Source organism: Olea europaea, unplaced genomic scaffold, assembly GCF_002742605.1.
Source record: "Olea europaea var. sylvestris unplaced genomic scaffold, O_europaea_v1 scaffold670, whole genome shotgun sequence".
NCBI lineage: Eukaryota > Viridiplantae > Streptophyta > Magnoliopsida > Lamiales > Oleaceae > Olea > Olea europaea.
Window position 1 is genome coordinate 305,900 of NW_019265080.1, and position 17,922 is coordinate 323,821.

At 33.3% G+C, this 17,922-nt stretch overlaps 1 protein-coding gene across 1 annotated transcript; it reads right to left on the reverse strand.

The window, feature by feature from the left end:
* Nucleotides 1–3,035: 3,035 nt before the first annotated feature.
* Nucleotides 3,036–7,544, reverse strand: LOC111390292. Its single transcript, XM_023015311.1, has 2 exons — nt 7,364–7,544; nt 3,036–3,649 (listed from the first exon to the last, which is right to left on the reverse strand). Exon 2 carries the CDS (start codon nt 3,603–3,605, stop codon nt 3,306–3,308), a length of 300 nt encoding a protein of 99 aa, XP_022871079.1. The 5' UTR covers nt 3,606–3,649; nt 7,364–7,544; the 3' UTR covers nt 3,036–3,305.
* Between the last annotated feature and the right edge of the window lie 10,378 nt (nt 7,545–17,922).

Genomic DNA, 17,922 nt, shown 5'->3' on the forward strand with positions numbered 1-17,922 from the left:
ATGCATTATCTTAATTGTCATTGCTAAATTATGATTTAGTCAACAAGATGGTAATTTAATTCTGTACAAATTGAAACCGGATGTAGAAGACATAGGATAAAAGAATACCAATGTCTTCTTTGAGAAAATAAATAAGTAGAATTCCAGATTCTAAACAACAATTAGAATATAAAATGCTTAACACATTATTGCCTTAAGATTGTTGAAAAAATAGACGAGCATAAATTATATATTCAAATAACATACTTTTTGTGTATATAAAATGGGACAAAATTTTGATTTACCAAAATCAAATATGTAAAGTAGGAACGAGAAATGCATAAATATAAATTTGGTTGAGACAAGAGTTCGACTCTTTCTCCTTAAGATGCTAATACCCCGCACAGATGCTAACGATTTTTTGACTTTCGTCTTCTAAGGTACAACAACCACATCTCGTAAAAGAGGCACTCCAAAGTACATAGACCAATACACTTATGTTTTGAACCCTCTTTATATGAAATTTGACTCAACATAAATATAGAATTTTGAAGTGAATATACATTAGTATGCTAATGCAATTATAAAATAAATAAATGAAAACAAATACATGAGGTCTATATATAGACGTTGAAAAGGTTTGTCTCAAAAAACATGACCTATGGAAGGATACAACTATTAGAATTAATCTTTATATTTGAAGAGATACTTCTTTTAAAAAATGATAATGCTAAAAGTCACTATCTTTCATATAGAAAGACACACTTTTTTGGTCAAATAATTTTTAGAATATTTCATAATATTCTATGTAATTTTCTAATAATTCATGTATTTAAGTAACTTAAATTTGTCTTAATTTTTCCTTCACCGAATAACAATTTTCACTTAAATATTTAAGAATTGGTCAAAACCAATTTCATATACAAATTCCCAACAAAAATTTCTTTGGAAGAACTAAATTGACATGAAATTATTGGAAAGGAAAACTCGTACAAGATAATCGATTCCTCTGGTTAGGAAATTGTAGAAGCCAATGACAGTTTGTAGAGTAAGGATCCATCATGGGGAAGACAGTTAATAGAGAGGGAAAAGGAGGAAGGATGAGGGAAAATCAATATTAGAAGCTTAGAGGTTGTTCTCTTTGTATTTGAGTTTTAAATTTTGAATTCATTTTGAGTTTTATGTTTTGAGTGTCTGTTTTGAAATTATTGAAAACACGTTCTTTTTGTCATTTTGAAAAAATATTTTTTAAAACAAGAAAATTAAAAACGTGTTCTTTTCTGGAAATCGAAATTGTCATTTTCTCTTCTCCAGCCACCATGAGCTGTCGTCTTCATCCTCACAAACTGACCACTACCCGACTTTCGGCCACCCTTGCCATCGGATTTTTGCACCAACACCATCTCCTCGTCAATCCCCACCAACCCTACACAAACAACAACCCCAAATGACAGCAAAATCAAGTCAATTACCGTTCAAAAATAGCCACTCACACGGTTTTCTACCAAAATTAGACACTACAACTCATAAATTTCTTCTATATATATATATATATATTTTTTTTTTTTTTTTTTTTTTTGATCATGTGCAATTTAGCCCTTGTTTGAGTCACATTATGTTCATAAGAATGCATTTTTAAATAGCGTATTGACGGAAAATGTGTAGTTAAAAAATAAGGAAAAATTTTGAATTTGTATAGTATTATTTTATTAAAGAATGTGTAGTTGAAATTATGTCAAATCACAATTTAAAAATGTATTTTTTTGAAAAAATGTAAGTCAACAGGGCCTTATATCCACAAACATACCCTTAAACCTTAGTGCATGATCATGATAGGTTAGAGGTTAAGAATATATAATATGATAAATAAAATTTTACTTATTTTCTTTCTTTACATTGTGAAATCTAACTTAAATGTTTTTTAAAAAATTACAAGTAATTAAGATTTGAGGGCCAAGATTTATTATTGAAACTCGCACATTGTGTAAGTTGAAAGTTTAGGAGATAGAACGCATCATGAATGAATGCAATTTTAACTCCACAATGCTGTAAAATTCATCAAATTGTGTGAATTTGATTCGTCCGCAAATTAATGAGAAATTGTGACCGCTACCGTAGTATATATTCTCAAATTAAGAGGTGTTTGAGACTCAGCTCCTGTTTGATTCCCATTTTTTGGTAATGAAAATGGGAAGAATAATATTTTTTTTGAAAAATGAGTGGTTGAAAAAAAAGGAAAATTTTTCGATTTACGTGTAATATTATTTTATGAAAGATTGTGTGATTTAAAATAGGAGAGAGAACAATTGAATGTAATGAAATGTAATTTAATGGGGACCAAACGGGATTTAGTTTCATGTAAAAATGAATTTTAAAATAGTAAATTGATGGAAAATGTGTGGTTGAAAAATGAGGAAATGTTTTTGATTTACGTGTAATATTATTTTAATAAAGAATGTGTAGTTAAAAAGAAGAGAAAAAAATGCATTTGAAAAAAATGATACCGAACGGGGCCTAAGTAATATTAATTACTCCTGATTTTACTATTTAATTCATTTTTCAATATATTAATATACATTGTAATTATGAATAATATTATTTTTATAAATTTGATTCATCCATCACATCACTTATCGATTGATTAGACCTGAGTACTGTTAAAAACACTGTTGAAAAGAGTTTTCACAAGAGGAATTTGTGGTCTAAGAGAAGCTCTTTTTTCACCCGGAATTCGATCCTAAAGTTTGGGGCCACATAATTAATACAAAGATTTAGAGCCTCTTTCGAAATGATTTTGAGAATTGATTTTTTGACTATTAGGAGAAAAATAAAGTTCATTTGTGAAAGAAGAAGTCAAATATGACAACTGAAATAGTGAAATAATGATCAAAAAATCAATTTTTTAGATGAAAAATTGCTCCCAAACAAGCCTCTAAAAAAAAAAATTATGACATTTTCTACTCAATTACTATATGAACCAATTACTACTCAATTACAGACAATTGACTACTTCTAAGTTACTTTCCATTCAATGACAATAATCTCAACTTCCTTCCTAGAAAAATAACTTTTCCGTATTGCTAAAAATGTTTGTGACACAAGAAGTGAAAAATTACGGAAGCAAATAAATTAAAAGTTGTACACAAAAGTTTCGGGTCAAATTCCATCAACGTTCTTACAAATGCGCATACACTCGCTACGCACAAACGGTAACTTAACCAGAACAAAGAAAAAACGAAAACACTAAACTCAAAGCTCCGCCTCTTGAGTTTAGAAGGTGACAATAGATTGTTTGCTTTGATCTCTTCCTATCCCTGGTTTCTCGACTAGCGCTCCAACATAACTTCATCGAAGTTCCAATCTCTCACAAGGTCCCGTCTAATAGCATGGCTTCGGACCAGACGCGGGGTGCCTGCGACCATGTTACTCTGGACAGAGGGTTGAGGCATCACTTTTGATGGTGTAATCCGAGGGTTAGCTCGAGGATGCGGAAATGAAGTCTTCCTAGTCAAGCAATTGGCAACTGCAGAACATCGTCCCTCGTTGTCTGAACTTGATACTGAGTAACTTCTGAAGGAATGTGATGGACTTTCTACACCATGGCATACAAGACAAGCCAAACTCATATTGACGTTCACTCAATTCTGAAATGCAGTCCACCTTTCCCGTGCTGTGCACGATCAGATAATAGAAAATATGAGAAAAACATAAATTTAAACAAGAATTGGATATGACTACTGGCCATCTACGACTTTGAAAAAGGACAAAAGGGGTAAAGAAGAGAAACAGAAGGCCTAAAATCTCTGGCCCTGTTTCCTCAATGACCCAAACAGCAGATGATATGGAAGTACATATGGGCAGGCTTCTTACGTTCCAGGCCATGCCGGGCCTGGGCATCCCAATTGATTTTAGGGTAAAAAGCACATTAACCTCCAAGTATCTTTCAGAAGCCACCATTACGCCATTGTTCGATAAAACAGGCCACTATGTCATCAGTCAGTGGTTAGAAGAAAGTGCAGTTCACATGCTTAAATCATGATGAAACTAAAACCGAAAGACAAAAATATTTTAATGGAATTGATAAAAACGAGAGCCACGATATTAATTTGTTTCAACTTGTACTTATTAAGAGATAAAATCAGAACAACTTATCACAAAAAAGAGATCAAATCAGAACACATTCGTCCTTCAATAATAACAAAGGATTTCTTTAGATGCAGTCCAAAACTTCAGCTTTCATTGATTTCAAGAACAAGTTAATCAACTGTTGTCTTCTTTAAGAACAATTTACACTAATGCAGGTGGTAAGACTAATTAAATCAGTCTTCACCGCCCACAAATTTGTCATCTAAACTGAAACTACCTGAATTAACTCTACCATATAAAAAGCACTTCTCTTGCCTTCTCAAGTTTGTATAGTGGCCACTATCCATATGCTATGCAAGTGGTAGAAGTGATGCTATTAATTCGGTGCTAGGTTGCAGGAAATTCTAAATATCCTTGATTATATGTTTGGTAGGAATTATCAGACAGTAATGGATAACATCTAGGAAGAAAAACAAGCTAAACCAGTCCAACCGAGTACAGTTTTCCAAACATGTTATATGGTTACAAACCTGAGAAACTATACAGTTTATTTGTCACCCCCATATTGTTGAAATGACAGCTTTTGCATCCAATAAGAAAGAAAGTAGCAAAAAGCTTCATATCTAGCAGAACCAAATCAAAATGACTATTTAATATGATAAAAAATTCTCTTTCCCGATGATGGGAAATCCTATACAGATGTATCAACCAACTCATTATGCTTTAGTTCAATATCCCTCACACCTTCAACAAATAAATTAATAAAGACGAATATTATAGGATTTCACCTTACATTTAGCCAACAATATCCCGAAATAATATTACCCATTAAAAGTAGTCCAAAGACACAACCAATTGCAAAGGAAGTTCCAACAAATGAAACTGTCAAGTACAGTAGTCGGAAAGGTAAGAGAAAAAAATAAAAAAGCTCGACGTTTTAAATTTTCCATTTGTTTGGTAGCAAAAAAATATTGAGAAATGCTTTCCTGCTAAGAAAAGAAAAATTCCAAATTGACCACATGGTTATACATATGATCAACAAAAAGTGATTGCATTATGGATATAATGAGCTCCCTCAGGGTACAATTAGGATTACCAGCAACAGAAAAGTTAACTTTGGTAATTCCTCCAATGTCCTAAAACTAAAAATCGAACTCTCTCACTTTTCCATCACCTGAAACAAGACTATTCAGACAATGAATTTAAATCACATTTCAGGCATTTCAAACACTGATATTGTCCCCTCTCCGAGTGGTTCAAAGCTTAAGCTATTAGAGAAAGCATCTCTCTTATTTATAGTGGGAGGTTTTCTATGTCCACACATTATTTTATTACCACTTATCTATCCTAATTGGTTGTACCCCTGTGAGCTTGAATATGAGCTAAAAGCAGTTTGCTCTTTCCATTGTCAGAGCTAGTTCGATTCAAATTTCTAAATCGAATTCATACTCATAGAAAGAGGACATTGGATTTGATACATGAAAACGACTGGAAAGTGAAAGATCAATTGCTACATGTTAGCAAAGGCAATCAATGTCAAACTCAAGCCTTTCCAGCTTAAATAGAATATGAAGCTTCCTTAATTAGTAGGCTACCAAGCTCTTTGTGGTTGACAGTACATGCCTTGTCAATCTTGCTCCTTAAATGAAGCCTCCCTCACCTTATCAATTGATAAGTATGTTTGGAGCTGGGGAAAGTGAACTTCTCCTTACCATATTACAACCTTGCTTCATATTCCCTATTCTCCAAAATGAGAAACATAATTGCAAGGTATGTAAGGGGGCCGCCGGGACCAACAAAAGAAGGTTAATTTGCTCAATCTTTAATAGCGTCAATTTTTTGCTTATTATAAACTAGAGTAAACATGCTTACTTTTCGCGTTTGCTTGATGCACAAAGCGGCATTCCCACAAAACAAAAGCACTAGACTCTTTAAAAGCGTTTATCTTGTGCTCACTATAAGCTAGGGTAAAACATGCTCACTTTCGCATTGGCTTGATGTTCGAGGCCGTATTCCCCCAAAACAAAAAGTGCTAGACCCCTAGTCCTTTCTATAATCAAAGAAGTTGCTTTCCCTGCTAACCCTTCTTGGAAATTGCATTGCAGTGTGATACCATCCCTTCTCGCCATGGAAAAAAGTCCAATACCAGCTGATTTCAGGATTCAGTTCTTATTCCATTTGTTCCTAGCTACAATGGTCAAGAGTTGATTTTTCTAGCATTCTCATAGTAAGAAGGTCAATTGAAGCCAATCCATCTATGCCAATCAAGCATTCCTGTATGTGAAACATCGGCTTCTTCTAGTATACTTACTTGCTAAGTACATTCATGTAAAAAATGACCATGATACAACTCATCTTGTCAAATGTGTGAGAACAATTATCATTGAATTATTAATAGTTCCTGGACAAATGAGCGTATTCGGGAAGTCAACAGAAAAATACCAAAATTATACCTTATTCGTACATTATGAGAACAAGATCATGTTAGTCAAATAATCAAATCTAAGGACAACTTCGCTGGTTCAAATTGAACTTCAAGAACTAGCCAGACAGTAGCCACAAGAAAATCAATTAATGAAAACTATTTGCCTAGAACTTATGACTCGCTTCTTAATCATGATCCAAGATTACTCAAGCATTGTTGTGGATTACATGCATATCTAACTTCTAAGTGCACGTTTAGTGCACACTATTGGACAGCACTTTACACCACAGTAGAATAAACAATATTTTCTCTCTCTTTTTCCTTAGTACTGCCAGACTGCTACCACTATCAAATCCTCGCATAACATGCTATAAAATGTAAATGCCTACAGCCTTCGGTTCCAAATAATGTTCCCAAGTGTATCTGATAAGAGCTTTTAGCAAGAAATGAATAATTAACAAAAACTACCATGCATACTGAAAAGAAGGGGAAAAATAGAATAAAGTCTAAATCCAATGGTCAACATAATCAGACTTGTGATAATACATAACATTTCAATTAAATTTTCACTTTTTCAAAGCTTCAAAAATGTAAATAAATCTTGAATGCCTTCACCGTAAAGTTCAAGAATGCCCGCAATGAAACTGCATTCATTTCCCTCAAAGGAACTCTGTAAAGACAGTAAAAACTACTTTTCGCCAAATGGCTTCTCGCGGAAAGACGATAATTAGATAATTAGCAACGAAACATAGAAGTACATTCTCAAACAAATTAGAAGCAAGATTCAGGAAATAGCCCACAAAAAGTTCTTCAACTAATCAATCAAAATTGATAAATGGGCTGAGAAAAAGAAAAGGGATCCGAGAGAAGAACCTCTTCAATTTGTTGTGAATCAGATTATTGATGACTGATTAGGGAATCAGGTACAAGGGGTTGATTGATTCCTGGCAAGTTGAATCCTGAAAGAAAGGATTTCTGTTTAATTGTGCGTGTGCGTGGAGTTGACAAACCGACGAAAGGCCCGCATATTTTCTCCCGTCAGAAACAATAAAAATGTGTTAATGTAAAAAGTGGTTTTCAAATTATTGTTAATAAAAGAGTAATTATAATTTTTTACTAGTTACATCACATTTTAATTAAATTCAAATGCTTATTCTACAACAATTTCCATGTAACAATTTGTCGAGAACTTAAATACTTATTTATCTACCATATTTTAAAAGATAATAAATACAAAATTACACTTAAACTTGTTTTTCCTAATATTCAAAGCATGCAAATGGAAAACTTGATAGAATCCATAGTCAACTTTGAGATATGCAATTAAAGGAAGTTTGAATATAAAAATTTTAGAGACACAAGTACTATAATAAGTAAAATTTAGGGGCCCCTAGTGTAATTAAAATGTGGTTAACAAGTAAAATTTATGGTGCGAATATATTCACTCTTAATAAATTAAAAAATGGTAATTGGCAAAAATTTCCTGAGCTTTACCTCTATTGAGAAATACTCAACTATCTTTTATTTTGGTGCAAACCCCCCATAATTCACCCAAACTTTGTGGAATACAACATTTGAATATTTTTCTCCATAAAAACTTATAAAATAACAAATTTACTATCTCTTTAAATAAACAAAAAGAAAAGAAGAAAAAAATAAAGAATTGATTTCAATCATAATCTAATTTTTTTTTTTTTTTTTTAAAAAAAAAAGCAAACGAGTCCAACAACCTACCTACGTCCTACCCAATCCCACCACCACCACCGCCATCATTAAGGGAAAAAAAAAAAAGAATGGTCTCGCTCCCCATGATTAAGGAATGACCCAGTCAAGTATCTTTGAGATATGCCAAACTTAGTTCATCTATAGTTTCTTGTGATCTATGTTCGAGAATAATTACATTTTAAGACAGGAAAATTTCAAAGGGTTAGACTATTAGATGTTGACGAGTTGGAACATCTAAGAGAGGGTAATAGTTGAGGGTGGAACAATGCCTCATCTAGGTTAGCGTATTATTAGAAGTTTATTATTTACTTGCAGCTAATTAGATGGTTCCCTTGTAAATAATAATTAGTTTCCATGTATATTTTGTATCATTAAATAACTTTTAACATTTTATAAAGCAAAGGCATTACACACGAGAAATTCATTCCACAAAAATTGATAGGGTATTAGAGCCAAGAATTACCTACACCCGTGTGAGAATTACGATTTTGGCTCTCTATTCATAGTATTTCGTGGTTGGCATCTCAGACAGTCATTCGACAAGCTGCAACCGTCCTCTATTCATAGTAATCTTTGATCGAAACTCGAGTCTTGGGCATCATTGACGTTCGGTTCTCTGTCATTCTCTTCGACGTTCTCTACGTGTGGACAGGGGGATAGAATTTTCTAGGTTACTTCGTACTTGTGTGCTCTTTGATTTCCAGCAAGCCTCATCGTTCAATTATTGGTTGAAGCATCTTCAGTTTCTCACTTCTCGTCATAGTCATCTCTCTCACTTCGTCGTCGTCTCCAGTTGTTTGGGTCTGTGCATGGATTTGGCTCTCTCGCCTATCACTTCATCAACTCTGATTGAGTGGGTCCATGTGTGGATTGGGTCATGTAATTTGGGCAGAAAGTATTATATTTGTTATTTGTTGGGCTCTTGTTTCATTTCTTGGTTAATGTTGTTGGACCTGGGCTTATGTCTTGGCCTGTCTCTTTTTACACCAACTTGGTTGGGTAGTTGTTTTTTAAAAATTCGTTGGGCTGTGATTATGGACTATTGTATTAGTTGGGCTAATTCATTGTGATTGGCAGAATTTATGAATTGTGATTAATTTTCTACACAATTTCTTCATGTCAATTGAGAAGAGCGACTCTATTTGCATTCACTTTATTGTCAAGAACTATTTTTCATGGGCATTTCATTTTCAGTTATTAGTTGAAAGCAAAGGTGATCTATGCGGACATATTGATGGGAGTATCTCCCTCTTTCCCGCTCCCTCAATCAACAAAAGGACACGAAAAAGTATCTTACTTGGAAAATAAAGGATTCTTGAATTATGATTTGGATCATTGGATCTGTTGATACTAAAATTTTTCTTATTCTCAGACCTTATAAGTCATCCCGTGTTATGTGGGAGTACTTGAATAAAATTTACACTCAAGGCAACAATGATCGACGACTTTAGTTGGAGTTTAAATTGGTGAATTTCGCACAGGACTCTCGGTCTATTGAAGAGTATTATTCTGGTTTTTCTAACCTTTGGACTAAGTACACAGATATTATCTATGCTTTGATTTCACTTAACAATTTGGAGGCTATCCAACATGGCATGTAGTCACCAAGAGGGATCGATTTCTCATAAAATTACAAAGGGAATTTGAATCCATCCGTTCTAGCCTTATGAATTGAGAATCACTTCCAACTTTGGATGGCTATATGGGTAAGTTACTGAGAGAAGAAGATGACTTATAACTCATATTTCATTAGAACAACATCATAATCAAGTAGCACCAATTTTTGTTGCATATGCTGCTCAAAGAAAATTCAAAACTCGAGATATATCTAGTGTACAGTATTACAGCTGCAAGGAGTTTGGTCCTATGGCTCTTCAGTGTCCAAGAAAAATGTGTAATTATTGCAAGAAGTCTGGACATGTAATTAAAGAATGTCCTATATGTCCTCCATGCAAAACTGGACTTGGTTATGTTGCTGTGGCCACTTTAGCATCCAATTTTGCTTCGCTAGCTACTCCCACTTAAGTTCTAGCCTCTCACTGTTCTATCAAACGCACCATCACTCCTAAGATGATCCAACGAATGATTATTTCTGCATTGTCTACATTAGATGTCTTCGGTAAAATCTCAACTGCTCCTTTTTGTTCACTGCACTCAGGTGCTTCTAACTATATAACTCATGATACTCAGTTACTTGGTAACCTCAGACCTTATATTAGATTTCTCCATATACACACTGTCAATGATAACACTATTCATATATCGGTAATGGGTGATGTTTCAACAAATTTACCTAATGTTTTTGTTTTTCATAGTTTATCAACTAATCTTATATATTTGTTGGTCAACTTGTAGATAACAACTGCACTATTTCTATTTCTTCTTCTGGTTACCTTATGCAGGATCAGGTGTCTGGGAGAACGATCATGAGTGGCCTAAAGAGATACGTATCTTTCCTATTTCACCTAAGCATGTTCCATATTTTCCTATTGTTTGTATTTCTACTACTTTCAATAGTTTTTATTAGCATAAGTTATTGGGACAAAATTCTAATGTATTACATTATTTGTTAAACTTTGGTTTACTTGATAATAAGAATTCTGCTCACTTGATTGTATCTCAAAACTTGCTAAGAGCAAGGTTTTACTGTTCCCTTCTTATGGTTCTCATGCTATGCATATTTTTTATATTGTTCATAATGATGTAAAGGGTTTAACACATCTGGTATCTCGTGCCCATTATAAATACTTTGTTACTTTTATTGATGTCTATAGTCGCTTCACATGGGTTTACTTTCTTCATGCAAAGAGTGAGATTTTTCTACCTTATAGGTTTTCATTGCTCTCATTAACAACCAATTTTCCCCGTCCATCAAGATGTTATGATCTGATTTAGAAGTTAATATATGTCTAATGTGTTTACAAACCAAAAGGATTATTTTTTTTAGCAATCTTGTCCTTCTGCACCTCAACAAAACAGGGTGGCAGAATGTAAAAATCATTATCTTCTTGACATGGTTGGAGTTATTCTGATTGAGTCTTCTGTTTTCTCAATTTTTGGTGTGAAGTCTTGTCTACCGCTATTCATATCATAAATCAATTACCTTCCCCCATTCTTGATAATGTTTATCCATTTTATAAACTCTTTGGTCATCATCCCACATATTCTCATGTTAATCTTTTTAACTATGTTTGTTTTGTTCACTTACCACTGCATGAAAGGACAAAACTTAAACCTCAATTTGTCAAGTATGCATTTTTGGGATATGGTAGGACTTAGAAAGGATATGTCTGTTATGATCCTAAGACACATCGCATTAGGATTTCTCGTAATGTTGTTTTTCACTTCCAAAATTGTTGTCTCATTCCCTATGTTCTATGTATTGCCCGATTTCCTACGGGTTCCTCATCTTGGATCAGGACCGAACACTAGCAACCTATTCAGGGAAAGAATCGGTTAGCTTTAGTAGGCGACACCCTTGCTGATGCCTTTTCAAAATTCTGTTTGGTTGATGCTAAATTCTCTCGATATAAGTTGGGTCAAGATTACTCTTGCAGGCATGCCCTACCAATCACAGCTCCCTAGCTTCATTCTCCAACACCTGTCTCATTAAGCCTCCCGATCTTCCACCTACGAGATCTGATTCTTCACCAGATGATCTCCACTCCTTTTTCTCTTCGTCGCACCTCTCATGTTCCTCGACCTCCAAATAGGTATGATTTCTCTTCCCATATCTTTATGTCCGCTACCCCTAACTCAATTTTCATTCATAACTCTTATAAACAGGCTATGGAACAAGAGTGTGGAAATAGGCAATTAATGCAAAACTTGAGGCTCTTGAAGCCAATCAAACTTGGGATATTGTACCATTTCCACTGACTATAAAACCTATTGGGAATAAATAGGTATATTCAATCAAATTTCGATTTGATGGTTCTCTTGAACGTTATAAGGCTAGGTTAGTTGTCTTAGGCAATCGTCAAGAGCATGAAATCGACTATGATGAAACATTTGCTCTCGTGACTAAAATGACCACCATTCGCCTCTTGTTATCTCTTTCTGCTTCTCAATCTAGGTCTCTTCATCAAAAGGATGTAAAGAACGCATTTTTACATGGAGACCTCGAGGAATACATTTGTATGGTTTTATTACCTCCGGATCTAAACACACTCTTATTCAGAAGCTTCAGCAGCATCTTCACTTGATTATTCATATGAAAGACATTGGTAAGCTTACTTAATTCATTGGCTTAGAGGTCCATACTATATCACATGGTATCTTCTTGAATTAACATAAGTATATTCAAGACTTGATTAGGCTGGCCGATCTATCTGAAGCCTTCTCCTTTGATATGCCATTGGAGCTTAATGTTAAATATCGAAAAGACGAAAGAGATATTCTTTCAGATCCTACCCTTTTATCAAAAGTTGGTGGGTAGTCTCATATATCATACTATCACACATCCGAATATTTTCTTTAAAGTTCATATAGTAAACAAGTTTATGGAAACCCCTCGTCATCTTCACCTGGTAGTTGTCCATCGCATTATTCACTATCTTATTTGTGGTCTCTTCTTTTTTGAGGGTAGCCTCTCGAGCTCACTACTTGTAATGATGCCGACTCGGCTGATTGTCTTAATTCTCGTCAATCTACTAATGGTGGTGTATCTTTCTGGGCAATGCTCTCATTTCTTGGAAATGTAAGAAACATGACTGTGCTTCTAAATCCTCCACTAAGGCTGAATAACGAGCTATGTTTGTTACATGTGACTGAGGTTGTATGGTTGCATGGCCTTCTTGTAGAACTTGGTATCTCTCAATCACAACCTACACTTCTTCATGGTGACAACACCAGTGCTATTCAGATTGCACCCAATCTTGTGTACGATTAACGTACCAAATATATTGAAATGAACTATTATTATATTCAGGACGCCTATAATTCCAAGGTCATCGCTCTTTCCCATGTTTCCACTACTCAACAAGCCATAGATATCTTCACCAAATCTCTAACTCGTCAACAAATTGATGCTTGTGGACTCACCGACATCAATTTGAGGGAGGGGGGGGGGTTATCAGGGTATTATTAGAAGTTTATTATTTACTTACAACTAATTAGATAGTTTTCTTGTGAATAATAGCTAGTTTCCAAGTATATTTTGTATCTTTAAATAACTTGTAACATTCTATAACACAAAGGCAATACACACAAGAAATTCATTCCGCAAAAATTGGCACTGGGAAAGTTAATTCTTCTGGGCATAATTTTCTAGAAAGTGTTCCAACTATAATTGAATTATTATCAATATCAAAGTTCTTGAATTGTTCGATATGCCAGATAAATTTATTGTGAAGCTGCTTGGAGATCACCATAAAGTTGCACACATTCCTCATGTATGTTACACTAATTGGAGGGATGGTAGGTAAAAAGCCTATCCATTAGAGGACAACCAAAACAATGTAGCACTTTGGTAGGGCAAGAGCTACCATTAATGGGACCTATGATCAGCGAAATTCACTATAATCAAGCTATTGGTGCCTCAACGTAGCGCAGCCCAGAACACCTGAACACTTGATTCTGATGTCTTCTAGGTGTATGGTGCTTTTGAGTCTTTGTAATCTCGTTTGCACTTTTTGAAAATTTTTGAGACTATGACTACATTTAATTCTTTATTTTTTTTCCCTTCATTTCTTTTTGTGTTATTTAAAGATGAGGGTAAATTCATCATTTTACAATATTATGTGAAAAAAGAAATGAAAATATTGTATTCCGCAATGTTTGGGTGATTCGGGGGGTTTTGTGGAAAAATGAAATCTTAGGAGGTATTACCAGGCAAACATTAAGGAGTGCTGTGTTAATTATCAATTTTTTGCCATATTTGCTGCACTTAACAATGATTAACTAACAGAATTGTACATCATGGGAGTATTTCACAAGGTTTGAGCCATCTATGGGGTTTGGACAAAAATGAAAAGATAGGTATTATTCCACAAAAGAGGTAAAATCAAGGGATTTTATGATAATTATCCACTAAAAAACTTTTAAATAAAGTCAAATATATAGTTACATTAGAGAGTGTTTGGTGGAGATTTTTAGTAGATTTTGATAGAAATCTTTGAAATATATGATTGAAAAGTTGTATGACATATAAAAAATGTGGTAATATTAATTATTTGACTTTGAGTTAGACTAAAATCAGATTTCAATTCGAATCAAATAGGGGCCTAATCTACAAGTTGTTAGTTTGAGCAGGGCAAAATCCATATGAAAATAAAATAAAAGAGTAGAGTTTTCACTCAACTATAAAGTTAAACCTCTATCAATTAATAGCTTTGGAATGAAAGAAAATCTATTAATTTGGTGATAATAAATCATCGAAAAATTAATAAGTTATTAATTTATCGATTACATTAATATATAATTAATTTATCAAGATAATCCTTATTTTCTTAAATATTAACCAAGTTCAGTTCATGATCAATCTATTTTTATTTTGAAAAATAGATTGTCCACTGTTCAATGCACTACTTTAGTCCATTTTATGAACATTTAACTAAGTAAAAAACTCTATTTGAACAAGCAATGGTTAAATCATAATTTTGGAAAATTTTAAAGTTGAATCATAAGCCCTATATATATCAGGAAATAACAATTTATATATTATGTATGATCTATAAAAAAAACTTATAATTATTATCTTATAAACTTAGCAAATTATTATTTTAGCACACTATGAGTTAGGCGGGATTGGCCAAAAATATTATTCAACGGATGTTATTAATTTATCGGGTATCAAATTATCGTGGTTCTACCATAGAAAATTAACATAACATATGTAATACGCCGAAATTTTCTGTATAGCCTAACTGTAGCGTTTATAAACTTTAGGTCCAAATTGAACTATTTTCATTCTTTAGGGACCAAAGTGAAATTTTTTCGGAACTAATATGCTTTAGTTGAGAATATGACGGATTTATGGGTTATAGTCTTAAAGGTAACTATATGAGTGATTTGGTAACTATACAAGGCAATTTCTTCTGGTGGGATCTCTCATGACCCATTACCAATTACAGATTGAAAATTACCTGTAAATATTACGTTTTTTATGAACTTTTATTACTGTCCTTTTTGTTTATTAACATAATAATTATTATTTTTTAAATTTTTGTTTAGTGGTAGAAAATTATTTCTTTTTCCATATTTTTCTTAAAGATTCCATTACTTGAGGTTAATGGTTGTCTTTACGAAACCAAGCATATGAACATATTTAAATTTCATATTATGTGTATATTTACGCAATGTTAAATGGTAATTAAAGTTGGTTAAACTTACTTTTTAAATACATGTTTTGAGGGTTCGGAATTCAAGTTTTAACTTCATACTAGCACTATATATTAGTTCACATGTCATTTTGCCATATTAATTTATCATAATGGTAAATAATATTTTGAAATGTTATGTAGATGTTGAATTTCTCATTGTCCATTTATGTTATAAATATCTATTTCAATCGCTAAATGTCACAAAATTTATTAAAATTGGTTTGATTTATCCCTGACACATAAAGTAACGATAGAGAAAGAGACAACTGCATAGCATACTTATGACAGTACTTATATGAGGTCTGAGGTATGTTAAAGTATTCAATTGAAATTATCATCATGCCCTATAAGAGAAAGACAATGAAAATTAACACCAATGTAATATTGGATTCTACAAATCTAATTGAAGGCTCTATTCTTTTAATACGCACTACACTATAATTAATATAATTGTTAAAATAAAATAAAAAACTATATTGAATAGAAATTCAATGTCCTTAAAGTTTCTATTACTTGGCACGACAAGTAAGACCATCCTGATTTAATAATGATGCAAAAATTATTGAGAATTTGAGAAATATTCTTTGAAGAATATTCAATTCAATGAATTTTTACACTTGTTCTCAAAGCAAAATTGACCATTAGATCTTCACTAGCTAATGCGGGGATTGAATCCCCTAAATTTCTAAGAATTATCTACGGTGATGTATGGGGTTTCATCGCCATCTATGTTGATCATTTAGATTTTACTTATCTAATAGAAATATCCACTAGTTGATTATATAGAGTTTATTATATATTCACAACTTGAAGTTTGCAAGATTATTTGATCAAAATTTAAATTACAACCATAATTTCTACATTACACCATCAAGGCCATGTGCCTTGATAATGCTATTGAAATATACATCTTAAATTTTGTTTATTATGTATGTTAGTTGGATGATAAAAGATAGTTTAGCACGATTGACTATCGATACCTCCAACTAATTATTTAACCAATACAATTGGAAAACATATCATTTTCCGTTTTTAGTTAGTGAAAACTATTATACATATAGAAACATTGATATGCAGCATTTCAATATCAAGTTTTCTCGTTATAATTGACTTATTGTAAGCCTTATATTTCCATTTAGTCATTTTTATAATCCAATATATGGATAGTCCCTCACCACTACGAATTGAGATGGACGTTAAATAATGATGCAAGTACGCATTTGATTTGAACCCTTATAAAATATTCTAAACCCTAATCGATGATATTTACAATGTGGTTTGCTGCCTTCCAATTTGGCAAGACGAAATTTAATAGTTGAAAATAACAAAGATAATATAGAATTATATTATTTAGATTCTTGTACAAGACAATTTGAACCAAAAGCTCAAGAGATAGTTCATTTAGATGCATCTACTGATCAAGGAAATTAAGCCAGTCTCATTTACAAACTATAAATGCTCTAACTCATATCGATAGAGTAGAATGACAATCTGTTAATATTATAGTTTGTAAAATATATTGCATGTGGGAAGCGTTGTCATTAAATACCAAGATAAAAAATTTCATCGAAAAAATAGAGCAAAAAATAAATATGGTTCTAACGAAGAGGCATATACTTTTGGCGAGTATATAAACATAACATATTATAAAGGGAAAATTGCAGCCGAAGTACCAAACATTTTGTTTATTAGCAGACTTTGCCCAAACCTTTGATTTGTGCCACCGTGAGTACCAAACCTTTAAAAAATATGCAGCTCAAGTCCAAAATGACGGTTTCCGTCTATTTGACCCCAAAATCCGTCAGTTGACCCCATAAATTAAAAATCTGATTATTTTTCCCAAATACAGCAAGGGCAATTTGGACATATCACATTTTTCCTATTAAATTAAAAATTAAAAAAGCAAAAAAAAAAAAAAACCATAACCCCCACCCACCCCATCTCCTTCTTCCCCAACCACCCACCCCACCCCATCTCCTTCTTCCTCAACCCCCTCACAGTTGGAGCATAATTTCGATGACTTCCGACCACCTAGACCACCGAATATTGGTACCATCGGAAAGCCCTTGACCTCCTCTTCAATTAACACTGATCATCTCCCCATAAAACCAATGGATTCAGTCGCAATTAATCAACAAAGTCAGCTAATGAAACTGCCGGAATCACCACCTCCGGTCATCTCCTTGATCGGAACCCAATACAAGTCGATTGCCCACCCAAATCTAACTCCAACAATGGTCCTAATCAATTCCAAACAGTACAAAAAGACATGGAATTAACAACAACAAAATCGTCGGTCGCCATCGCGTAGCCTGCACAACAGGGTCCGAAAATCTCAGATTTCGGCGCCGTCTGGTAGACCCATGATCGCAGACCACCATGGCT